The 19,229-nt window shown below is 47.9% G+C and overlaps 1 protein-coding gene across 2 annotated transcripts in view; it reads left to right on the top strand.

Annotated features, from left to right (window-relative positions):
- GSK3B (glycogen synthase kinase 3 beta) overlaps positions 1-19,229 on the top strand; it is a 182,052-nt gene that overhangs the window by 67,248 nt on the left and 95,575 nt on the right. For both annotated transcript variants that reach the window (XM_082247647.1, XM_082247646.1), the window contains exon 2: positions 9,462-9,655. In XM_082247647.1, the coding sequence (XP_082103773.1) occupies positions 9,462-9,655 (194 nt within the window). The remainder of the gene's footprint in view (positions 1-9,461; positions 9,656-19,229) is intronic.

The following is a 19,229-nucleotide window of genomic DNA, read 5'->3' as shown; positions in this document are numbered from 1 at the left end:
TTGTGGAAATACTTCCTGTATATTTGATGTGGATAATGCTGTAAAGCTGACCTTTTGCTTTCTTCATAAAAGCCCCACAATGACACCGTGTACCCCAGGAATCTTCAAAAGCCAGGCTACCATTATTACATGGGGGAGGTAGAGGCCAGCTGGTCAGCTACTCTGGTAATAAACACTGATTGATGGGTAACCTGTCCTGATTGCTATTGTCCTCCATCTGCCTGAACCCATCCACCCCCCTCCCTCCAGCAATCTCTTGAAAGTCCCATCCTCTGGCTGTTAGAAGTCTACTCCATCTAAGGCTTCTTTCACACGGTCCGTAGGCGGATCCGTGTTGCTCAGCGGGGATCGATCCGCGATCCCCGCTGAGCCGGGCGGATGACAGCTCGGGAGAGGGAGGTGTCTCAGCACCCGCTGCCCTCTATGGGGGATCGGAGGAGAGCGGACCGCTTGTCCGCTCTCATCAGATCCGCTCCGCTCCGATTACTGAGCGGATGGAAAAATAGGATTTCCATCCGTCCAGATTTAAGCACAGGATCGGATGCGGATGGCAGTGGGTGTCAGCGGAGGTGTCTCCGCTGACACCCGCTGCCCCATAGAGCTGCATGGAGGATCCGATCAGATCCGCCTAAAAAACTGACAGGCGGATCTGATCGGACCGCCCGTGTGAAAGAGCCCTAAGGCTGTGTTCACACTGGTGCAATGCTTGAATCACAGTGAATTCCCGCATTGCACCAGAATCGCAGGCAGTTCACACTGCGTTTTGCGAACCACTACGGGTGTCAATATAAAACTGACACCCCCAAATCCGTTTGCAAAATGCAGTGTGAACTAGAGATCGTCCGATTATCGGCAAAGCCGATATATCGGTGGCCAATATGCACTTTTCCCGATATATTGGAATCGGGACCTGGAGGTTGCTGATATTTCGGGAAAGTGCTGTACCGGAGTGATGGCTGCAGCTAGAGGCATCACCCCGGTACAGGCGTCCATAGCCGACGGTCGGCTGTCTTGTAATGACAAGGAGCGGGAGAGGACGACCCACCTCCCGCCACCTTCCGCGGCTCTCCCGTCCCACCGTCATGACATCACTTCCGGGTACTCGGCGCCAGTTTAAAAAAAAATAACAGCATTCAAAATAGTCAAACTTGGCGTTTTTAATACTTTTAAGTGCAGAGGAGGGGTTTGGGGTCTTTTAGACTCACAGATCCCTCCACAAGAGTACCTGTAAAAAAAAAAAAAAAATCCCATATCGGCCGATATCAAAACGCGATGATCAAAATATCGGTATTGACGATGAAAAAACGATATTGGTCGATCCCTAGTGCGAACTATGGAATCAGATCGTATGGGTCTTGAACACCCATGTGAGACTAAAAAGAGGGGTCCTGTACCATTTTGGTGCGAATACGATGCAATTTCAGCCATTCAAACTGTGTGGCTGAATTCAGACTGCACAGACATTGCAAGTGATGTGCACAGGAATGCGGTGCGAATCGCATGCGATTACTGTAATCGCAGTGTGAAGCCAGCCTGAAGGTCCGATCTCCTGGCTGTATAAAGTCTATGCCATCTTAGGGCCCTTTTACACTGACCGCAGTGGGATTCAGTTTGCTGCAGTTGGATGCATTTTGAACTGCACTCCAACCACATTGTAAAGCGCTGCGCAAACTGTTGGCGCTATATAAATCCTTTATAATAATAACTGCATAGACAGCCCAAAATCAAGGTAATCCTATAGGTATAGTTCACATCATTGCAGTGCAGTGTGGTTAAAAAAAAAGAGAGCGTGCTGCATTTTTCTACACCGCAAATACAGGGAATGGGCTACAAATTCACTGCACTGCGCCCCAAAACCCAAAAAATGTATAGAAAAATTGCACTGCAAACGTAGCGCAAACTGCATGCAAAATGCACTCAAGGGCACATCAAGTGTGCTTTAACCACTTAAGCCCCGGAAGATTTTACCCCCTTCCTGACCAGGGGGTATTTTGCGATTCGGCACTGCGTGACTTTAACGGACAATTGCGCGGTCGTGCGACGCTGTACCTAAACAAATTTGACGTCCTTTTTTTCCCACAAATAAAGCTTTCTTTTGGTGGTATTTGATCACCTGTGCGATTTTTTTTTTTTTGATCACGCGCTATAAACAAAGAGCGTCAATTTTGCAAAAACAACAATATTTTTCACATTTTTTTTAATTTATGAAATTCCCCCCCAAAAAAAAGTAAAAATCAAAATTTTTTAAAATTTTCGGCCAATTTGTTTTATGCTACCTATGTTTGGTAAAAAAAATCGCAAAAAGCGTATTTTGATTGGTTTGCGCAAAAGTTATCGCGTTTACTAACAAAGGGAAAGATTTTTGTCATTTTTGTTGTTTTTTTTTTTAACGCGTAATGGCGGCGATCTGCGATTTTTTTGCGGTACTGCGACATTGCGGCGGACAGATCGAACCCTTGACTGACATTTGTGACACTTTTGGGGTTACCAGTGACATTTCTACAGTAATCAGTGCTATATATATGCACTGTTACTGTAAAAATACACTGGTAGTGAAGGGGTTAACTTTATTTGGGAGGGAGGGGCTGTGTGTGTCCCTAGGGGCGTGCTTTCTACTGTGATTGGCTGTGGCTTGAGCTGTAAGGACACTGATCAACGGATCTACATACTAGATCCGTTTGATCAGTGTCTTTACAGCGAGGAGAATGACAGGTGGCTTGTTTACATCGGGTCCGCCGGTCACACGCGCGGGGGGGTCCGTGACCACGCGGGACCGGGAGCGCGCCTCTGGGGGCGCTCACTCGCTCCCTAGACCCTCACAAGCTAGTGACGTAGCCCTACGTCACTTTGCCTGTGAGGGGCTGACTGCTGACGTAGATCGGCGTTAGGCAGTCGGCAAGTGGTTAAATGCGTGGAAAATGCGCAGATTATGTGCAGTTTCTGGTGAGGAATGGAATGTGATGGTGGATTACCCATCATGCACCTGTACAGTGGAAACAGCTGGTTAAACACAAGTGCTGTGGGCGGTGTGTAGATGGGGGATTTGTGTATAAAAATCTGCTCTCTGTGGGAACAAACCACTTCGCCGTGTCCTTATACTACTCAAGGAATTGGAATTGCTGTCACTCTTATTACCGGGTGGCCTTGCCGCCTTCCCCAATTCTCCTAGCTGGGCAGGTCTGATATGGGTAAAAAACAAAGCAGAGCTCTGAGGATGCATCCAGATGTGATAACGTGTTGTAGAGATGGAGGGGAGCACATTCATAACACACATACTGGGGCCAATTTACAGCACCTACCAGCATGTCTTTAGAGTGTGGGAGGAAAGCGGAGTGCCCGGAGGAAACCCCAAAGGCACAGGGGGGGACATGCAAACTCCATGCAAGAAGTGCCATGGTTAGGATTTGAATGGACGGCCCCAGTGCTGGTAACCACTTAGCCATGATCACTATCTCCCGGACCGCACAGGGTTTTTTCCATATTGGGTCTGATCTCTACCAACCTATTCCTCCTGACACCAATTATGGGGCACTATTCCTCCCAATGATACCAATGATGGGGCACTATTCCTCCCATTGACACCAATGATGGGGCACTATTCCTCCCATTGACACCAATGATGAGGCACTATTCCTTCCACTGACACCAATGATGGGGCACTATTCCTCCCAATGATACCAATGATGGGGCACTATTCCTCCCATTGACACCAATGATGAGGCACTATTCCTTCCACTGACACCAATGATGGGGCACTATTCCTCCCACTGACACCAATGATGGGGCACTATTCTTCCCACTGACACCAATGATGGGGCACTATTCCTCCCACTGACACCAATGATGGGACACTATTCCTCCCACTGACACCAATGATGGGACACTATTCCTCCCACTGACACCAATGATGGGACACTATTCCTCCCACTGACACCAATGATGGGACACTATTCCTTCCACTGACACCAATGATGGGGCACTATTCCTCCCGCTGACACCAATGATGGGGCACTATTCCTCCCGCTGACACCAATGATGGGGCACTATTCCTCCCGCTGACACCAATGATGGGGCACTATTCCTCCCGCTGACACCAATGATGGGGCCCTATTCCTCCCACTGACACCAATGATGGGGCCCTATTCCTCCCACTGACACCAATGATGGGGCACTATTCCTCCCACTGACACCAATGATGGGGCACTATTCCTCCCACTGACACCAATGATGGGGCACTATTCCTGCCACTGACACCAATGATGGGGACACAATTTCTCGAATACCAAGGGTATTGTCTACTCCCAGTGGCCACAGTCCGGCCCCCCCTAAAGTCTGAAGGACAGTAAACTGGCCCTTTGTTTAGAAACTTTGGAGACCCCTGGTATATAGAATATATGATGCTGTCTGTCAGTAACATTAAAGTAGATTTGCAGACTAAAGCTGGCTATACATTATACAAATTTCCTTTAGATTTACCAAAGCCATATAATATGAGGTCACATCTAAACTCTTTCATTTTGTATGTAGTCAGGCCGGTCCTTACACTACATAGTTGAAGGTAAATCTAAAGGAAATTGTATAATCTATGGCCAGCTTAACACACAACTAGCCTGTGCTGACTATTATCAGCCTGCTTTTGTCTGGTCACGTGATTTCCTGTGTCATCCAGTGGCAGCTGCAGGGGAGAGGAGAGAGAGCGCGCTCGTCAACGGCTGTAAATTCCGGTAGTGGTGACATCACCCGTGAGCTTCTGTCCCAACGCATGATCTCAACCGTGGGCCTAGAGCAGGGATATGCAAGCGGTGGCCCTCCAGCTGCTGCAAAACTACAATTCCCATCATGCCTCTGCCTCTGGCTGTCATGCTTGTGGCTGTTAGAGTCTTGGGACTTGTAGTTCTGTAACATCTGGAGGGCCACAGTTTGCATATCCCTGGCCTAGAGGAATAGTGCCGATGTGCCGTGACACATACTGTAGCTGCTGACTGTTAATATTAGGACACTTACCTGTCCTGGAGTCCAGAGATGTCGGCACCGCAGCTGATGTTTTCATCGGTTGTCGGGTGCTGCCATTGCTGGTAAGGGAAACCGGCAGTGAAGCTTTGCGGCTTCATGGGCGGGTCCCTACTGCGCATGCGCGAAACACGCTCGGTAATTGGCCACGAAGCAGAGGGAGGAGTAGGGGGCTGAACCTGTGATGAACCTCGTTGCGGCGAGGTCCGACGGAGGTGGGGACCTGTCAAAAACAGGTACCCGCTCCCCCCTTCCCCCTGAAAGGTGCCTATTGTGGCATTAGAGGGGGGGGGGGGAGACAGATAAGGGGAAGTTCCACTATTGGGTGGAACCCCGCTTTAATGAAATGTCATGTGACCGTTACATAAAGTTCTATTACTGCTCCTCCCTTTAGCTGCAGAGCCAATGGCTGGTAGTTTACACAAGCAGCGATGATGTTATACCCTTAGATTGCTTTACAGACAACAAATCTAGTGTGAATCTGCCCCAATATGGTTTGTCTTAGAACGGTCACTTTTGTTGGATAGTGTGGTCTGCATGTAAATGTGAAGAAAAATATAAAAATAATAAATAAAAAGCTGAAATGAAGCAATCCGACTTATCAGGCGACTTGGTCGACTGACAGGTAGCTTCCAATGCTGTGCAATGGAACCGTTCTAATCAGAGCGACTCAAGTCACTCCGACTTAGAAAAAGGTTCCTGCACTATTTTGTGGCAAAGTCGGAGCGACTTGCATTGACTTCTACAATGAGAAGTCGTTGCAAGACGCGCTGCACGGGCGACTTCATTAGTCGCCCGAAGTCTGGGCAACTTCGAGTCGGATTAGTGTGAACTGACTCCAACAGTTTTGTTTTTGTTCCAGTTGTATTTTGTGTTGATGGTTTGCTCCGGGTTATTTGTCTAGTATTTGTCCTTGGTGGGACAGGTGTTACTGACTTGTATTGGGTCTGGTCTGTATATGACAGGCAGAGGGAGGCGGCTGGCCGGCCGCATGCTGTGCTCCGCATTTGTTCCCGCTTTTCTAGAGCAGATCAAAGGCGACCCACAGGCCGCCATCCTGCTTTCAAGTAAACAGAGCTGGACTCAATATGTTGGGAGGATTGCAAGAAATTTACCATCATAGCAAGAAGTTTGTTTTCACCAAAAGCTGGGTGAGATATTTTCTACCAGCCTGTAAAATGTCAGACTATGCATACTATACATTTATATATCTCTGACATATACCACAGTGCTGTACAGAGATCACTGAGCCAATCACATCAGTCTCTGTACCAGAGGAGCTTACACTCTAATGCCCCCCCCCCCCCCACAGTCACATCAGTCTCTGTACCAGAGGAGCTTACACTCTAATGTCCCCCCACAGTCACACATTATTATTATTATACATTTATATAGCTCTGACATATACTGCAGTGCTGTACAGAGATCACTGAGCCAGTCACATCAGTCTCTGTACCAGAGGAGCTTACACTCTAATGTCCCCTCCCCCACAGTCACAACAGTCTCTGTACCAGAGGAGCTTACACTCTAATGCCCCCCCCCCTCACAGTCACATCAGTCTCTGCACCAGAGGAGCTTACACTCTAATGCCCCCCCCCCCACAGTCACATCAGTCTCTGTACCAGAGGAGCTTACACTCTAATGCCCCCCCCCCACAGTCACATCAGTCTCTGCACCAGAGGAGCTTACACTCTAATGCCCCCCCCCTCCTCACAGTCACATCAGTCTCTGTACCAGAGGAGCTTACACTCTAATGTCCCCTCCCCCACAGTCACATCAGTCTCTGTACCAGAGGAGCTTACACTCTAATGCCCCCCCCTCCTCACAGTCACATCAGTCTCTGCACCAGAGGAGCTTACACTCTAATGCCCCCCCCCCCCCCACAGTCACATCAGTCTCTGTACCAGAGGAGCTTACACTCTAATGTCCCTACACACTTGGTCGCAAGACAGTTATTCTTTTTAGTATGGTAATATATTTAAGGAATTTTAACTGAGAACATCATTAAAAAAAAGCGATTACAGCATGAAAATGTATTGCTGAAATTAGAGTATTTATTTTATTTTTTTAACACAATTCTTGGAATTGAAAAAAATAAATTGTCAGCTCTTTAATACGGATCTTTTAGTGTTCTCTGTCCTTGGCAGTTTTATGGTAAATGGGACACGAAGGAAAAAGCGCTGCACAAAGTGTTTTGTTTGCCAGTCCTAGTCTTTGTAGTGCCCTCTTGTTTATATTCCCATAGCATTACCTCCTGAGGGAAGCCGGGGTAGTAGGGGAAGTGGTGGGGGGGTAGTAGGGGAAATAGTGGGTGGGGGGGGGGTAGTAGGGGAAGTAGTGGGGAGTGTATAGTCCATATTTCTAATAGAGAGATCACATTGCAATTGGTGCAGGTGCTTGGGAGCGATGAAGGGCCCCTTAGTATGTCATCACATGCCTAATGATGGGGCCCAGGGAGGCTCCCAAACATTGCGCAGGCCCTGATTGTAATGTGATTGGTCCATGGTGTCCTGGGACTTATATTCTTTCCAGGTGACGTCCCCCTGTGCTGGTTAAAACAGGTCCTCTTTCCAGGTGACGTCCCCCCTGTGCTGGTTAAAACGGGTCCTCTTTCCAGGTGACGTCCTCCCTGTGCTGGTATAACAGGTCCTCTTTCCAGGTGACGTCCCCCCTGTGCTGGTATAACAGGTCCTCTTTCCTGGTGACGTCCCCCCTGTGCTGGTATAACAGGTCCTCTTTCCTGGTGACGTCCCCCCTGTGCTGGTATAACAGGTCCTCTTTCCTGGTGACGTCCCCCCTGTGCTGGTATAACAGGTCCTCTTTCCTGGTGACGTCCTCCCTGTGCTGGTATAACAGGTCCTCTTTCCCAGTGACGCCCCCCCCTGTGCGGTAATAACAGGTCCTCTTTCCAGGGGACGTCCCCCCTGTGCTGGTATAACAGGTCCTCTTTCCAGGTAACGTCCCCCCTGTGCTGGTAAAACAGGTCCTCTTTCCAGGTGACGTCCCCCCTGTGCTGGTATAACAGGTCCTCTTTCCTGGTGACGTCCCCCCTGTGCTGGTATAACAGGTCCTCTTTCCTGGTGACGTCCTCCCTGTGCTGGTATAACAGGTCCTCTTTCCTGGTGACGTCCTCCCTGTGCTGGTATAACAGGTCCTCTTTCCTGGTGACGTCCCCCCTGTGCTGGTATAACAGGTCCTCTTTCCTGGTGACGTCCTCCCTGTGCTGGTATAACAGGTCCTCTTTCCCAGTGACGCCCCCCCCTGTGCGGTAATAACAGGTCCTCTTTCCAGGTGACGTCACTCCTGTGCTGGTATAACAGGTCCTCTTTCCCGGTGACGCCCCCCCCCCTGTGCGGTAATAACAGGTCCTCTTTCCAGGTGATGTCACTCCTGTGCTGGTATAACAGGTCCTCTTTCCAGGTGATGTCACTCCTGTGCTGGTATAACAGGTCCTCTTTCCAGGTGACGTCCCCCCTGTGCTGGTATAACAGGTCCTCTTTCCAGGTTGGATTGGGAATAAGTTTATTTCTCAGTTGTCTCCAGAGCCGGCCTCGTTCATCCCTCCTTCACTCTCACATCTTATTACATAAGAGCGAATGTCATTAGCCAGCGGCTTTGGCGGTTCGATGGCACAGCGAGGTATTTTCTCCAGCTGTGCCGAGCTTGAAAGGCTTTTTCCTGGCTGTTCGATGAGCGGCCATTCGCCTAATTAGTGCGAGGCGGAATAATAAGCCATACGGGCGTCGGCCTCCAGCAAGAAGGGCCCAACCAGAGCGCCGCCATTTACCTTCACCTGCTGGGAAGCCATAATGGCCCATCCATAAAACATTCCACGCCTTTTCCCTCTTTACCATGAAGTTTTTTTTACACTTTCCCGCAAATTTTTACTTAATTCAGCAGACCTCATTTAGCAGCGTTGTACAGGAAGAATGGGGCTTGTTGCCCTAGCAACCAATCAGATCGTCACGTTCTTTCTTATCGGTGTGCTGGGAGGATGAAAGGGAAAATCGGGGTGCTGCCAGCGCTGTCGTTTTCTTCCTTTTTATTATCCCTGCGCTTATAAAAAATTTACGTTTTGCCCTTTTTTTTCTGTTTTAAAACTAAAATTTCTTCCTGGAATAATTCTAAATAAGGCGCACTTCCATCGCGGTATTTTCAATTTTAACCACTTTAGCCCTGGAAGATTTGGCTTCTCAATGACCTGGGCCATATTTTGCAATTCGGCACTGTGTGACTTTAACGGACAATTGCGCGGTTGTGCGACGCTGTACCCAAATGAAATTGACGTCCTTCCCCCCCCCCCCCCCACAAACAGAGCTTTCTTTTGGTGGTATTTGATAACCTTTGTTTTGAAAAAAAAAATTGATAGTTTGTATCTGTAAATTTGCGTAGTATGGAATTCCTTCTGTGATTCTAACCAATTATCTTTTTATTTTTTTTTTCCTCTTCAGGAGACAAGGATGGCAGCAAAGTTACCACTGTAGTCGCCACCCCAGGCCAGGGTCCCGACCGGCAGCAAGAGGTCAGCTACACAGACACCAAGGTGATTGGGAATGGCTCCTTCGGTGTGGTCTATCAGGCCAAACTCTGCGACTCAGGGGAACTGGTGGCAATCAAAAAGGTTCTGCAGGACAAACGGTTCAAGGTGAGTGAAAGGGGAGGAGTCATGTTTGGTTTATAAATGTCTTTATCCTGATTCAGAGAGGCCAGGTGACCAGTGCGGCCGGGTAACCAGTGCGGCCGGGTAACCAGTGCGGCCGGGTAACCAGTGCGGCCAGGTAACCAGTGCGGCCGGGTGGCCAGGTAACCAGTGCGGCCGGGTAACCAGTGCGGCCGGGTAACCAGTGCGGCCGGGTAACCAGTGCAGCCAACAGGTGACACCTTAATTTCCTGGAAGAATCTTTTTTGACCCCCTGTACTTTCCTGTCATTGCCAAATCCTGGGCTGCCCTGACAAACAAAACTGACACTTTTGGGTAGTGTCGAAGCTTCCCACTAATCCCTACCCCACCTGTTCCTATATAGACCAATCACTAACAGGAATGTTGCTCTGGATTTCTGCTGGTGACAGTTCCTTCTCGTTCCTGTGTACACTATATATATCGATGGTCAGCAAATGTAAGGGTCCGTTTTCATTATAAATTCAGTGAGCCAGAGAAAAATAATGTGCCGTAGACCTCAGATCACCCCTAGTTCCTGCACCCTCATCCCTGAGATCACCCCAATTCCTGCACCTTCATCCCTGAGATCACCCCAATTCCTGCACCTTCATCCCTGAGATCACCCCAATTCCTGCACCTTCATCCCTGAGATCACCCCAATTCCTGCACCTTCATCCCTGAGATCACCCCAATTCCTGCACCTTCATCCCTGAGATCACCCCAATTCCTGCACCTTCATCCCTGAGATCACCCCAATTCCTGTACCTTCATCCCTGAGATCACCCTTAGTTGCTGCACCTTTACCCCTCACATCACCCCTAGTTGCTGAACCTCTCAGATCACCCCTAGTTCCTGCACCTTCACCCCTCAGATTATCCCAATTCCTGCACCTTCACCCCTCATCAGCCGGAGTTCCTGCACCTCTCAGGTCACCCCAATTCCTGCACCTTCACCCCTAGTTCCTGCACCTTCATCCCTGAGATTACCCCAATTCCAGCACCTTCACCCCTCAGATCACCCCAATTCCTGCACTTTCACCCCTCAGATCACCCCAATTCCTGCACCTTCACCCCTCAGATCACCCCAGTTTCTGCACCTTCACACCTAAAAATCACCCCAACACCTTCACCTCTTAGATCAGCCCGACTCCTTCTCATTCGCTCCCCATATCACCCATATTTCTGCACCTTTACTCCTCAGATCACCCCAATTTCTGAACCTTCACCTCTCAAATCACCCCAATTTCTTCACCTTCCATTCCTTCACCTTCACCTCTCAGATCAGCTCAACTCCTTCACCTTCACTCCTCAGATCGCCTCCAATTCCTTCACCTTCTCAACGCAGAGTTTAACATTTATATCTGCTTCTGCTAGTAGCTCCACTTGCAGAAGTTAGAGGGTAGATGGATGGGCTTCTTCACATAATAACCTCTGCAGCTACAGGCGGGTATGCTGGTCCTAAATGACAGTGATGTCAGGTGGGCCTCTTTAATACGTCATGGAGGTGGGAGGTCGGAGGGCAAAGAGGAAATTTGGCATCCTAGTGAGGCCTTTCTTTGTAGGATCCGGGGGCCTACATGAGGCAGGCTGGTCCGAGGTATGAACACTCTTCTGGGCCATGTGATATTCTTCTGGGTGGTAACTAGTGATCGATCGATTGGCAAAGGCGATATATCGAGGGCCGATATGCACTTTGCCCGATATATCGGAATCGGCCTTTTGATCTACCAATATTGCTGATATTTTGGAAAATGCTTGTACCGGAGTGATGCCTGCAGCTAGAGGCATCACCCCGGTACCGGCATCCATAGCCGACCGTCGGCTGTCTTGTAATGACAACCGATGTGGCTGGGAAGCCGCTCGGCTGTCATTCCAAGGAGCGGGAGGGGACGTTCCCTCCCCCCCCCACCCTGGCATCCTACCTTCACCGTCTGACCGGGTCTCTATTTCTTTAAATTCGGCAATGCCAGGTACCCGGAAGTGATGTGATGACATCACATCACTTCCAGATACTGGCGGCGCCGAATTAAAAAAAAAACTTGGCGTTTTTGAATGCTTTTAAGTGCAGAGGAGGGGTTTGGGGTCTTTTGATCCCCAGATCCCTCCACAACAGTACCTGTAGACATTAAAAAAAAAAAAAATATATATATATATATATATTTTCTTTAATGTCCGAAAATATCGGCCGATATCAATATTTCCGATGACCAAAATATTGGCATCGGCGGTAAAAAAACGATATTGGTTGATCAATAGTGGTAGCCCCCCCCCCCCCTCCTGTGTTTTTCTATCTGTTCCCCATCTTCCCTTTTAATGCTGCAGAAGGCAGTTTTGGGTTCTGGTTTTATTTGTGAACGCTGGCCGCCTTCACATGTGCCGCACTGCACTGAGACGGTGTGGGCGGATCCCGCGGATCTATTAATATGCATGTTGTGCAGTTTATTCTGTTTGATTGTGACACGCCAGACCCGAACGCACATACTTCCTGAGCTGCGTCTTTCCTCCTCCCAGCATGGGGAGCCCCGGAGCTGTACAGGAATACACTTCACTCCTTACAGTGAGTTTTCTTTATAGGAAACTGAGCTGATCCCCACCACCTGCATAGCAAATGTGAAACCTCCTAACACAGGCAATCCCAAACTATGGCCCTGCAGTTGTTCAGGAACTACAATTCCCATCATGCCTATGTCAGAGTTTTACAATGCCTCATGGGATGTGTAGTTCTGCAACAGCTGGAGGGCCGTAGTTTGGGAATCCCTGTCATAACAGATGCATACCTGCTGCTACTTCTGGGGGACCGGGACTGAGAGAGGTGGTGCAATCGATCGACTACCTCTGTCTGAGCAGCCAGTCAGGACTGACGGAAGCACAGCGGCAGATTCAGGCCTACAGTAATGTCCCTACATTGAAAATGCTAAAGATTTGACACCTTCATTTATATACTTACTATAAACCACATGGGTTACTCCCTTTTAAGGGTCCCTCCTCCTGAAGCTGACATTTCAGAGTTCAGTAGCTAATAAAGAGTTAAAGGAGTTGTAAAGTCAGAAGGCGCATTCTATGCATTAACCACTTAAGCCCCGGAAGGTTTTGCCCCCTTAAATGACCAGTCCATTTTTTGCAATTCGGCACTGCGTTATTTTAACGGACAATTGCGCAGTCGTGCGACACTGTACCCATATAAAATTGATGTCCTTTTTCCCCCACAAATAGAGATTTATTTTGGTGGTATTTGATCACCTCTGCGATTTTTATTTATTGCGCTATAAACAAAAAAAGAGCGACAATTCTGGGGGAAAAAAAAAACAAAACAATAGTTTTCACTTTCTGCCCCACTCCCCCCCCCCCCCCCCAAAAATAAAATAAAATAAAATTTAATTCCTCATTTGAGGCCAATTTGTATTCTGCTACATATTTTTGGTATAAAAAAAAAAATCCCAATAAGAGCCGGTTTACACTTCTACGACTTGGGATACGACTTGTGTGCCCTCAAGTCGCCCCAAGTCTCTTGTCATCACAAATTCAATGTAAATGAATGAGGCGACTTTCTGGTCGTGGTAGTGTGAACCGGCTAGAGTATTTTGATTGGTTTGCGCAAAAAAATGAGCACGTCTACAAACTAGGGGAAAGATTTGTCATTTTTTTTTTTTTTTTAAAGTAATCTAGTAATTCTAGTAATGGCGGTGATCAGCGATTTTTAGCAGGACTGCGACATTGCGGCGGACAGATCGGACCCCTGACATTTTTGGGGGTACCAGTGACATTACTCCAGTAATCAGTGCTAAAAATATGCACTGTTACTGTACTAATGACACTGGCAGGGAAGGGGTTAACTCAGGGGTGATCAAAGGGCCAAGTGTATGCCTAGGGTTTTTTTTCTAACTGTGTGGGGGAGGGGCTTGTGGAATGAACACAGGGACCTGTGATCCTAAATAAGGCGGATCACAGGCGCTCTGCTTATTCCAGAGAGAACAACGGTCTGCTGTGTTTACAACAGCAGACCGTCGTTCTCCCTCCATGGGGCGCGATCTCGGGTACCCGGCGGCAATAGCGGCCACCGGCCCCATGTATTGCCATTCCCGCTGCCTAATGGGGGCGCTCCCGTGAACCGCTGTACAGGTATTACATGTTAGGTATTCCCTATGTGCCCATTCTTTTTTTTCCCCTTGTGTCCCAGTTACCTGGGGATCCGGCCAGCAGCTGCAATTTCCTCCCTTTTTTATAACTACAATGATCGGGGAAATTCCTGGTTTCTGCCTGTCAAGCCGTCCAGCTCTTCTCCATATACCGGAGGCCGTACACCTGCGATTACACACAGATACGCCTCCCAGCCCACCATAGCCGCAGAATGACAGCGCCTCCCTCAGGAAGCAAGGAGCCAAGCGTTGTTCTGAGACTCAGCCTCCAGCCCAATGAGCTGGGGGGAAAAAAAAAGAGAGTGGCTGAGTGCTAAAAAAATTAGCAAAAAAATAATAATTTGCAGCAATTTTTTATTTTTTTGCACGTTAGGCATGCACATCCAATGGGTGTGATCAGCCAGTATAAGCTAATGGCCCGAATACACGATAAGAAAATCGGCCGAAAATTTCCGTTCAGCGAGCGATCGGCCGATATTCTACTCGTTAATGCCGAGCGATATCGATATTGTGAACGAAAAATACCGTTTGAAAATACCCGAAAAATTCTGTCGTCTCGTTTTGCGAATGAACTATATTCTATACGTTGGTGTTGAGGTCGTTCATTTGAAATCTGTATAACCTCACCACTCATGCCCGGAAATATTTTTCGTTTCGATGGTCGGTGGGAAACGGTCGGCCGATATTCGAACCGTGTATGTTGGCAACGTTTTCGACCAACAAATACTTTTTCAAAAGTCGGTGGTCGAGAAATCGGGCGATATTCTAATCGTGTATTCAGGCCGTTAGTGTGACTTTGTATCCAATTGAAAATATTATTATTTCACATTACAATCTAAACTAATTATATTTTTTTAAAATACTGAACAAAATAAAAAAAAAAATGTATTGCTTGCAATGCAAAGTGGCTGCTCAAAAATAACGTTGAGGAAGAAATATAATCCCCTTTTTGGGGGTTTTTTCTCTGGGGTTCGGTTATAGAGATTTCACCAGACGGGAAGTGAGGGGGAACTCTGCAGCACGCGTCTAAAGTGCTGCATGCGGTAGTTTGGCACTGCACATAAAGCCGGATTGTATTGGGGGAGGGGGGAGCGTGGTGTAAAGGACATCCTAGCCTTACAAGGCCCAACTCCCAGGGTTTGCCGGGGCCAATTGGTGCCGCAGGTCACACTGTAGTAGCAGAACAGCTGTGATTGCACACAAAGACTTGGCAGTAGACGGCCCCTCCACCCCCCCTCCATGGCTTCTTTTTTTTTTTTTTGGGACAAAGGAATTCCCAGAGGTCACATGTCACAGAGAGGAGAGGTTAACCCTTCCCTCTCCTACTCCAGAACTCATTTCTCATTGTGGAAACCCTTATTAGCATTCATCTCCCAGGGTGCGTTGCCTCAGTCTCGGTTCACGCCGGCACAATGTGGGAAACGCACAAGATTAACTGCGTTTGCCCGCATTACACTCATGGCATCCATGCGATCTGCCTTAGGGGGGTCAATGTTATCTTAACGACTCCCCCGAAACAGATTGCAGAACACGGTGTGATTGCCAGAATCACATCTCATGGATGTGAACGCCCATGCAGTGCGATTTCAGGTGCGGAGGAAAAAAGGTGTTCTGCACCATTTTAATGTGAATGCGATCCGATTTCACGCATACAAACTGTGTGCCTGAATTCGCATCACGCAGATATCGCATGTGATGCGCACAGGAATGCGGTGCGAATCACGTCATGTCTGCAATCACACCAGTGTGAGCTCAGCCCTAAAGTGGTTGTAAACCCTTCCATATAATAATAAAACAAGCTGCGCTAAGTGATCAGAAATGGGGTGATCAATTGATAAATTGATCACTCTGAGTGAAAAAAAGAGTATGTTCACATATATTATTATTATACAGGATTAATATAACGCCGGTAGTTTGCGCAGCGCTTTACAACTTGAGGGTAGAGAGTACAAATACAATACACTTTAATACAGTAGGAATCAAATCTATCAAATTGATTATAAGTTTCATGCAAATAAATGAATAGTGACAACGGTGATGAACCAAAATGTCCCAAATAACTGCAATGCTAAAAATTATTTGGGACATTTTGGTTCATCACCGTTGTCACTATTCATTTATTTGCAAGAAACTTATAATCAATTTTATAGATTTGATTCCTACTGTATTAACCACTTGCCGACCGCCGCCCGACTATATACGGTGGCGATCAGCCCCTCCCAGGCAAAGTGACGTACAGGTACCTCACTAGCCTGGGAGCGAATAGGGGGCAACCGCGCGCCGCTGGAGGCGCGCTCCCGCCCCCCGCTTGTACCAGAGGAAGCCGACGCGTGTGACCGGCGGACCCGATGTCCGCTGGTCACTCGCGATCGTCGGGCAGAGAGGGAGAAAGGCAGGCGGCTAATGTAAACAAAGCCGCCTGTCGTTCTCCCCTGTGTAAAAGCACTGATCACTCGGTCGCAGGACCGTTGATCTGTGCTATTACACCACAAGCCACATCCAATCACAGTTAGAATCACGCCCCTAGGGACACACTTAACCCCTCCCGCTCCAATAAAGTTAACCCCTTCCCTCCCAGTGTCATTTTTACAGTAACAGTGCATATGTATAGCACTGATTACTGCAGTAATGTCACTGGTACCCCCAAAAGTGTCAAAAATGTCAGTCAAGGGTCCGATCTGTCCGCCGCAATGTCGCAGTCCCGCAAAAAAAATCGCAGATCGCCGCCATTACTCGTTAAAAAAAACAAAAATGACAAAAATCTTTCCCTTAGTAAATGCAATATCTTTTGCGCAACCCAATCAAAATTACGCTTATTGTGATTTTTTTTTTTTTTTTTACCAAACATATGTAGCAGAAAACAAGTTGGCCAAAAATTTAAAAATATTTTGATTTTTACATTTTTTCGGGGGAATTTCATATTAATAAAATGTGAAAAATATTGTTATTTTTGCAAAATTGTCGCTCTTTTTTTGTTTATAGCGCATGATCAAAAAATCGCACAGGTGATCAAATACCACCAAAAGAAAGCTCTGTTTGTGGGAAAAAAAAGGACATCAAATTCGTTTAGGTACAGCGTCGCATGACCGTGCAATTGTCCGTTAAAGTCACGCAGTGCTGAATCGCAAAATAGGCCCTGGTCAGGAAGGGGGTAAAATTTTCCGGGGCTTAAGTGGTTAAAATGTATTGTATTTGTACTGTCTACCCTCAAGTTGTAAAGCGCTGCGTAAACTGTCGGCGTTATATAAATCCTATATAATAATATATGTGAACATACTCTTTTTTTTCACTCGGAGTGATCAATTTATCAATTGGTCACCCCATTTCTGATCACTTAGCGCAGCTTGTTTTATTATTATTTGGTCTTGGTGTTATCTCACTGGAAGCTGCTGCTTTTATTGTTCACGTTTTCACTGTTTGGATTAAACCCTTCCATATATCCAGTGAAGTGACTGTCCTCAGGTGATACACCAAGATGAAACAAATCCTCCTACATAAGTTGTACCTGTCTGTTTGCAGTCTTTTCTTCTCTACCTCTGTAAGGCCCCTTTCAGATGGGCTTTCCGATCCAGTCCCTGTCAGTTTTTCAGGCGGACCTGTTCGGACGCTCCATGCATCCCTATGGGGCAGCGGATGTCAGTGGAGACATGTCTGCTGACACCCACTGCTATCCGATCCGATCCGGTCTGTGAAATCCCAACAGATGGGAACCCTATTTGACAGCCTTCTGGAGGATCGGATGGAAACGGACAGGCGGTCCGTTTTCATCCGATCTCCCATAGAGGAGAGCGGGGATCTGACAAGCCTGTCTCTGCACACAGAGAGTGGAGATGGACCCGTCACCTGCCTGCTCAGTGGGATCGGCGGATCGATCCTTGCTGAGCAAAGCGGAGTCCGCCGGGCGGAAAGCCCATGTAAAGGACCCCTTAAGCCTCGTACACACGTGTCGAAAATCGGCAGGGAATTTTCGTCCGACGTCCGATCTGCCGATTTTCGGCTTGTTAGTATGATGCTTCCGACAACCGACTCCGACTTTTCGGCCGAAAAAAATCTGGTGTGCAGGCTATAAAATTTTTGTCTGCTGTCAAAACACGGCCGATTTTCGTGCAGTCAGTACAGATTTCGACAGGGAAAAATCTAATGAGCAAGACTGGGCATGCTCAGAGAAGAAAGAACACAAAGAAAGCATCACTTCTGAAGTAGAATTCTGTCGGGCGAGAAAATTCGTGTGCAGTCTAGAGCACATTCCAACCAACAGACACCACTCTGGACAAAAGACGGACGATCGGTCGGCCGATAATCGTTGCGTGTGTACGGGGCTTTAAGTCAGTGGTTCTCAACTCTGGTCCTCAGGACCCACTAACAGGCCAGATTTTAAGTATAACCGTGGGGAGATGCCGACTAGAATACTGCAATCACTAAGCAGCAAAATACATCACCTGTGATGTATTTCGGTTATCTTGCAAACCTGGCCTGTTAGTGGGTCCCGAGGGCCCGGAGTTGAGAACCCCTGCCTTAAGTGTTAAATTTATAAGCTTGTCTAAGCTGTCAAAAAAAAAAGGGGGCGGAGAGCTGAAGTTACACTCTGTAGAGCTCAGTGAGGAGAGCCCTGAAAGCTGATTGGACGGAAGGGACACACCCCTCCTCCACACAGGGACAGAGCTGAGGCTGTCAGTCAGCTGGAGGTCCCTCCCCTGTCACCATTCTTTTTGGTGTCAGGAAAACTTGTCAGAAGCACTGCGGCACAGTGGCTCGTTATCGTCCAGCGACGTAGACCTACGTCGCTGGACTCCTCCCCTTGTGGGTGGCACGCGCGCGCCGCCGGAGGCTCGTTCCCGCTGTATTCAGTCACAGCGGGAGTCGGGCCAGGGGAAGAGCGGCGGTGATCACCGCCGCTCTTCCCCGATCGTCGGGGATCGAGTTTGGAGATCCGCCCGCTTGTGTAAACAGAGCGGGCGGATCTCCTAAATGACAGGCAGGGACAGATTGCAGGGTTCAGCATAGCTGAACATGCGATCTGTCCCTGTGTCACTCAGTCCCCTCCCCCCACACACGTTAGTAAGCACCAGGCATACATTAACCCCTCCCTCTCCAATAAAATTAACCCCTTCCCTGCCAGTGTCATTTTTACAGTAACAGTGCATATGTATAGCACTGATTACTGCAGTAATGTCACTGGTACCCCCAAAAGTGTCAAAAATGTCAGTCAAGGGTCCGATCTGTCCGCCACAATGTCAACGTCCCGCAAAAAAAATCGCAGATCGCCGCCATTACGCGTTTAAAAAAAAAAAAAAACACCAAAAATGACAGAAATCTTTACCTTAGTTAGTAAACGCAATAACTTTTGCACAAACCAATCAAAATACGCTTATTGTGATTTTTTTTTTTTACCAAACATATGTAGCAGAAAACAAATTGGCCAAA

This window comes from Pelophylax lessonae, assembly GCF_965119305.1.
Source record: "Pelophylax lessonae genome assembly, chromosome: 2".
Lineage (NCBI taxonomy): Eukaryota > Metazoa > Chordata > Amphibia > Anura > Ranidae > Pelophylax > Pelophylax lessonae.
Note: the sequence above shows the minus strand (reverse complement) of the source record. Positions and strands in the feature narration are given on the sequence as shown.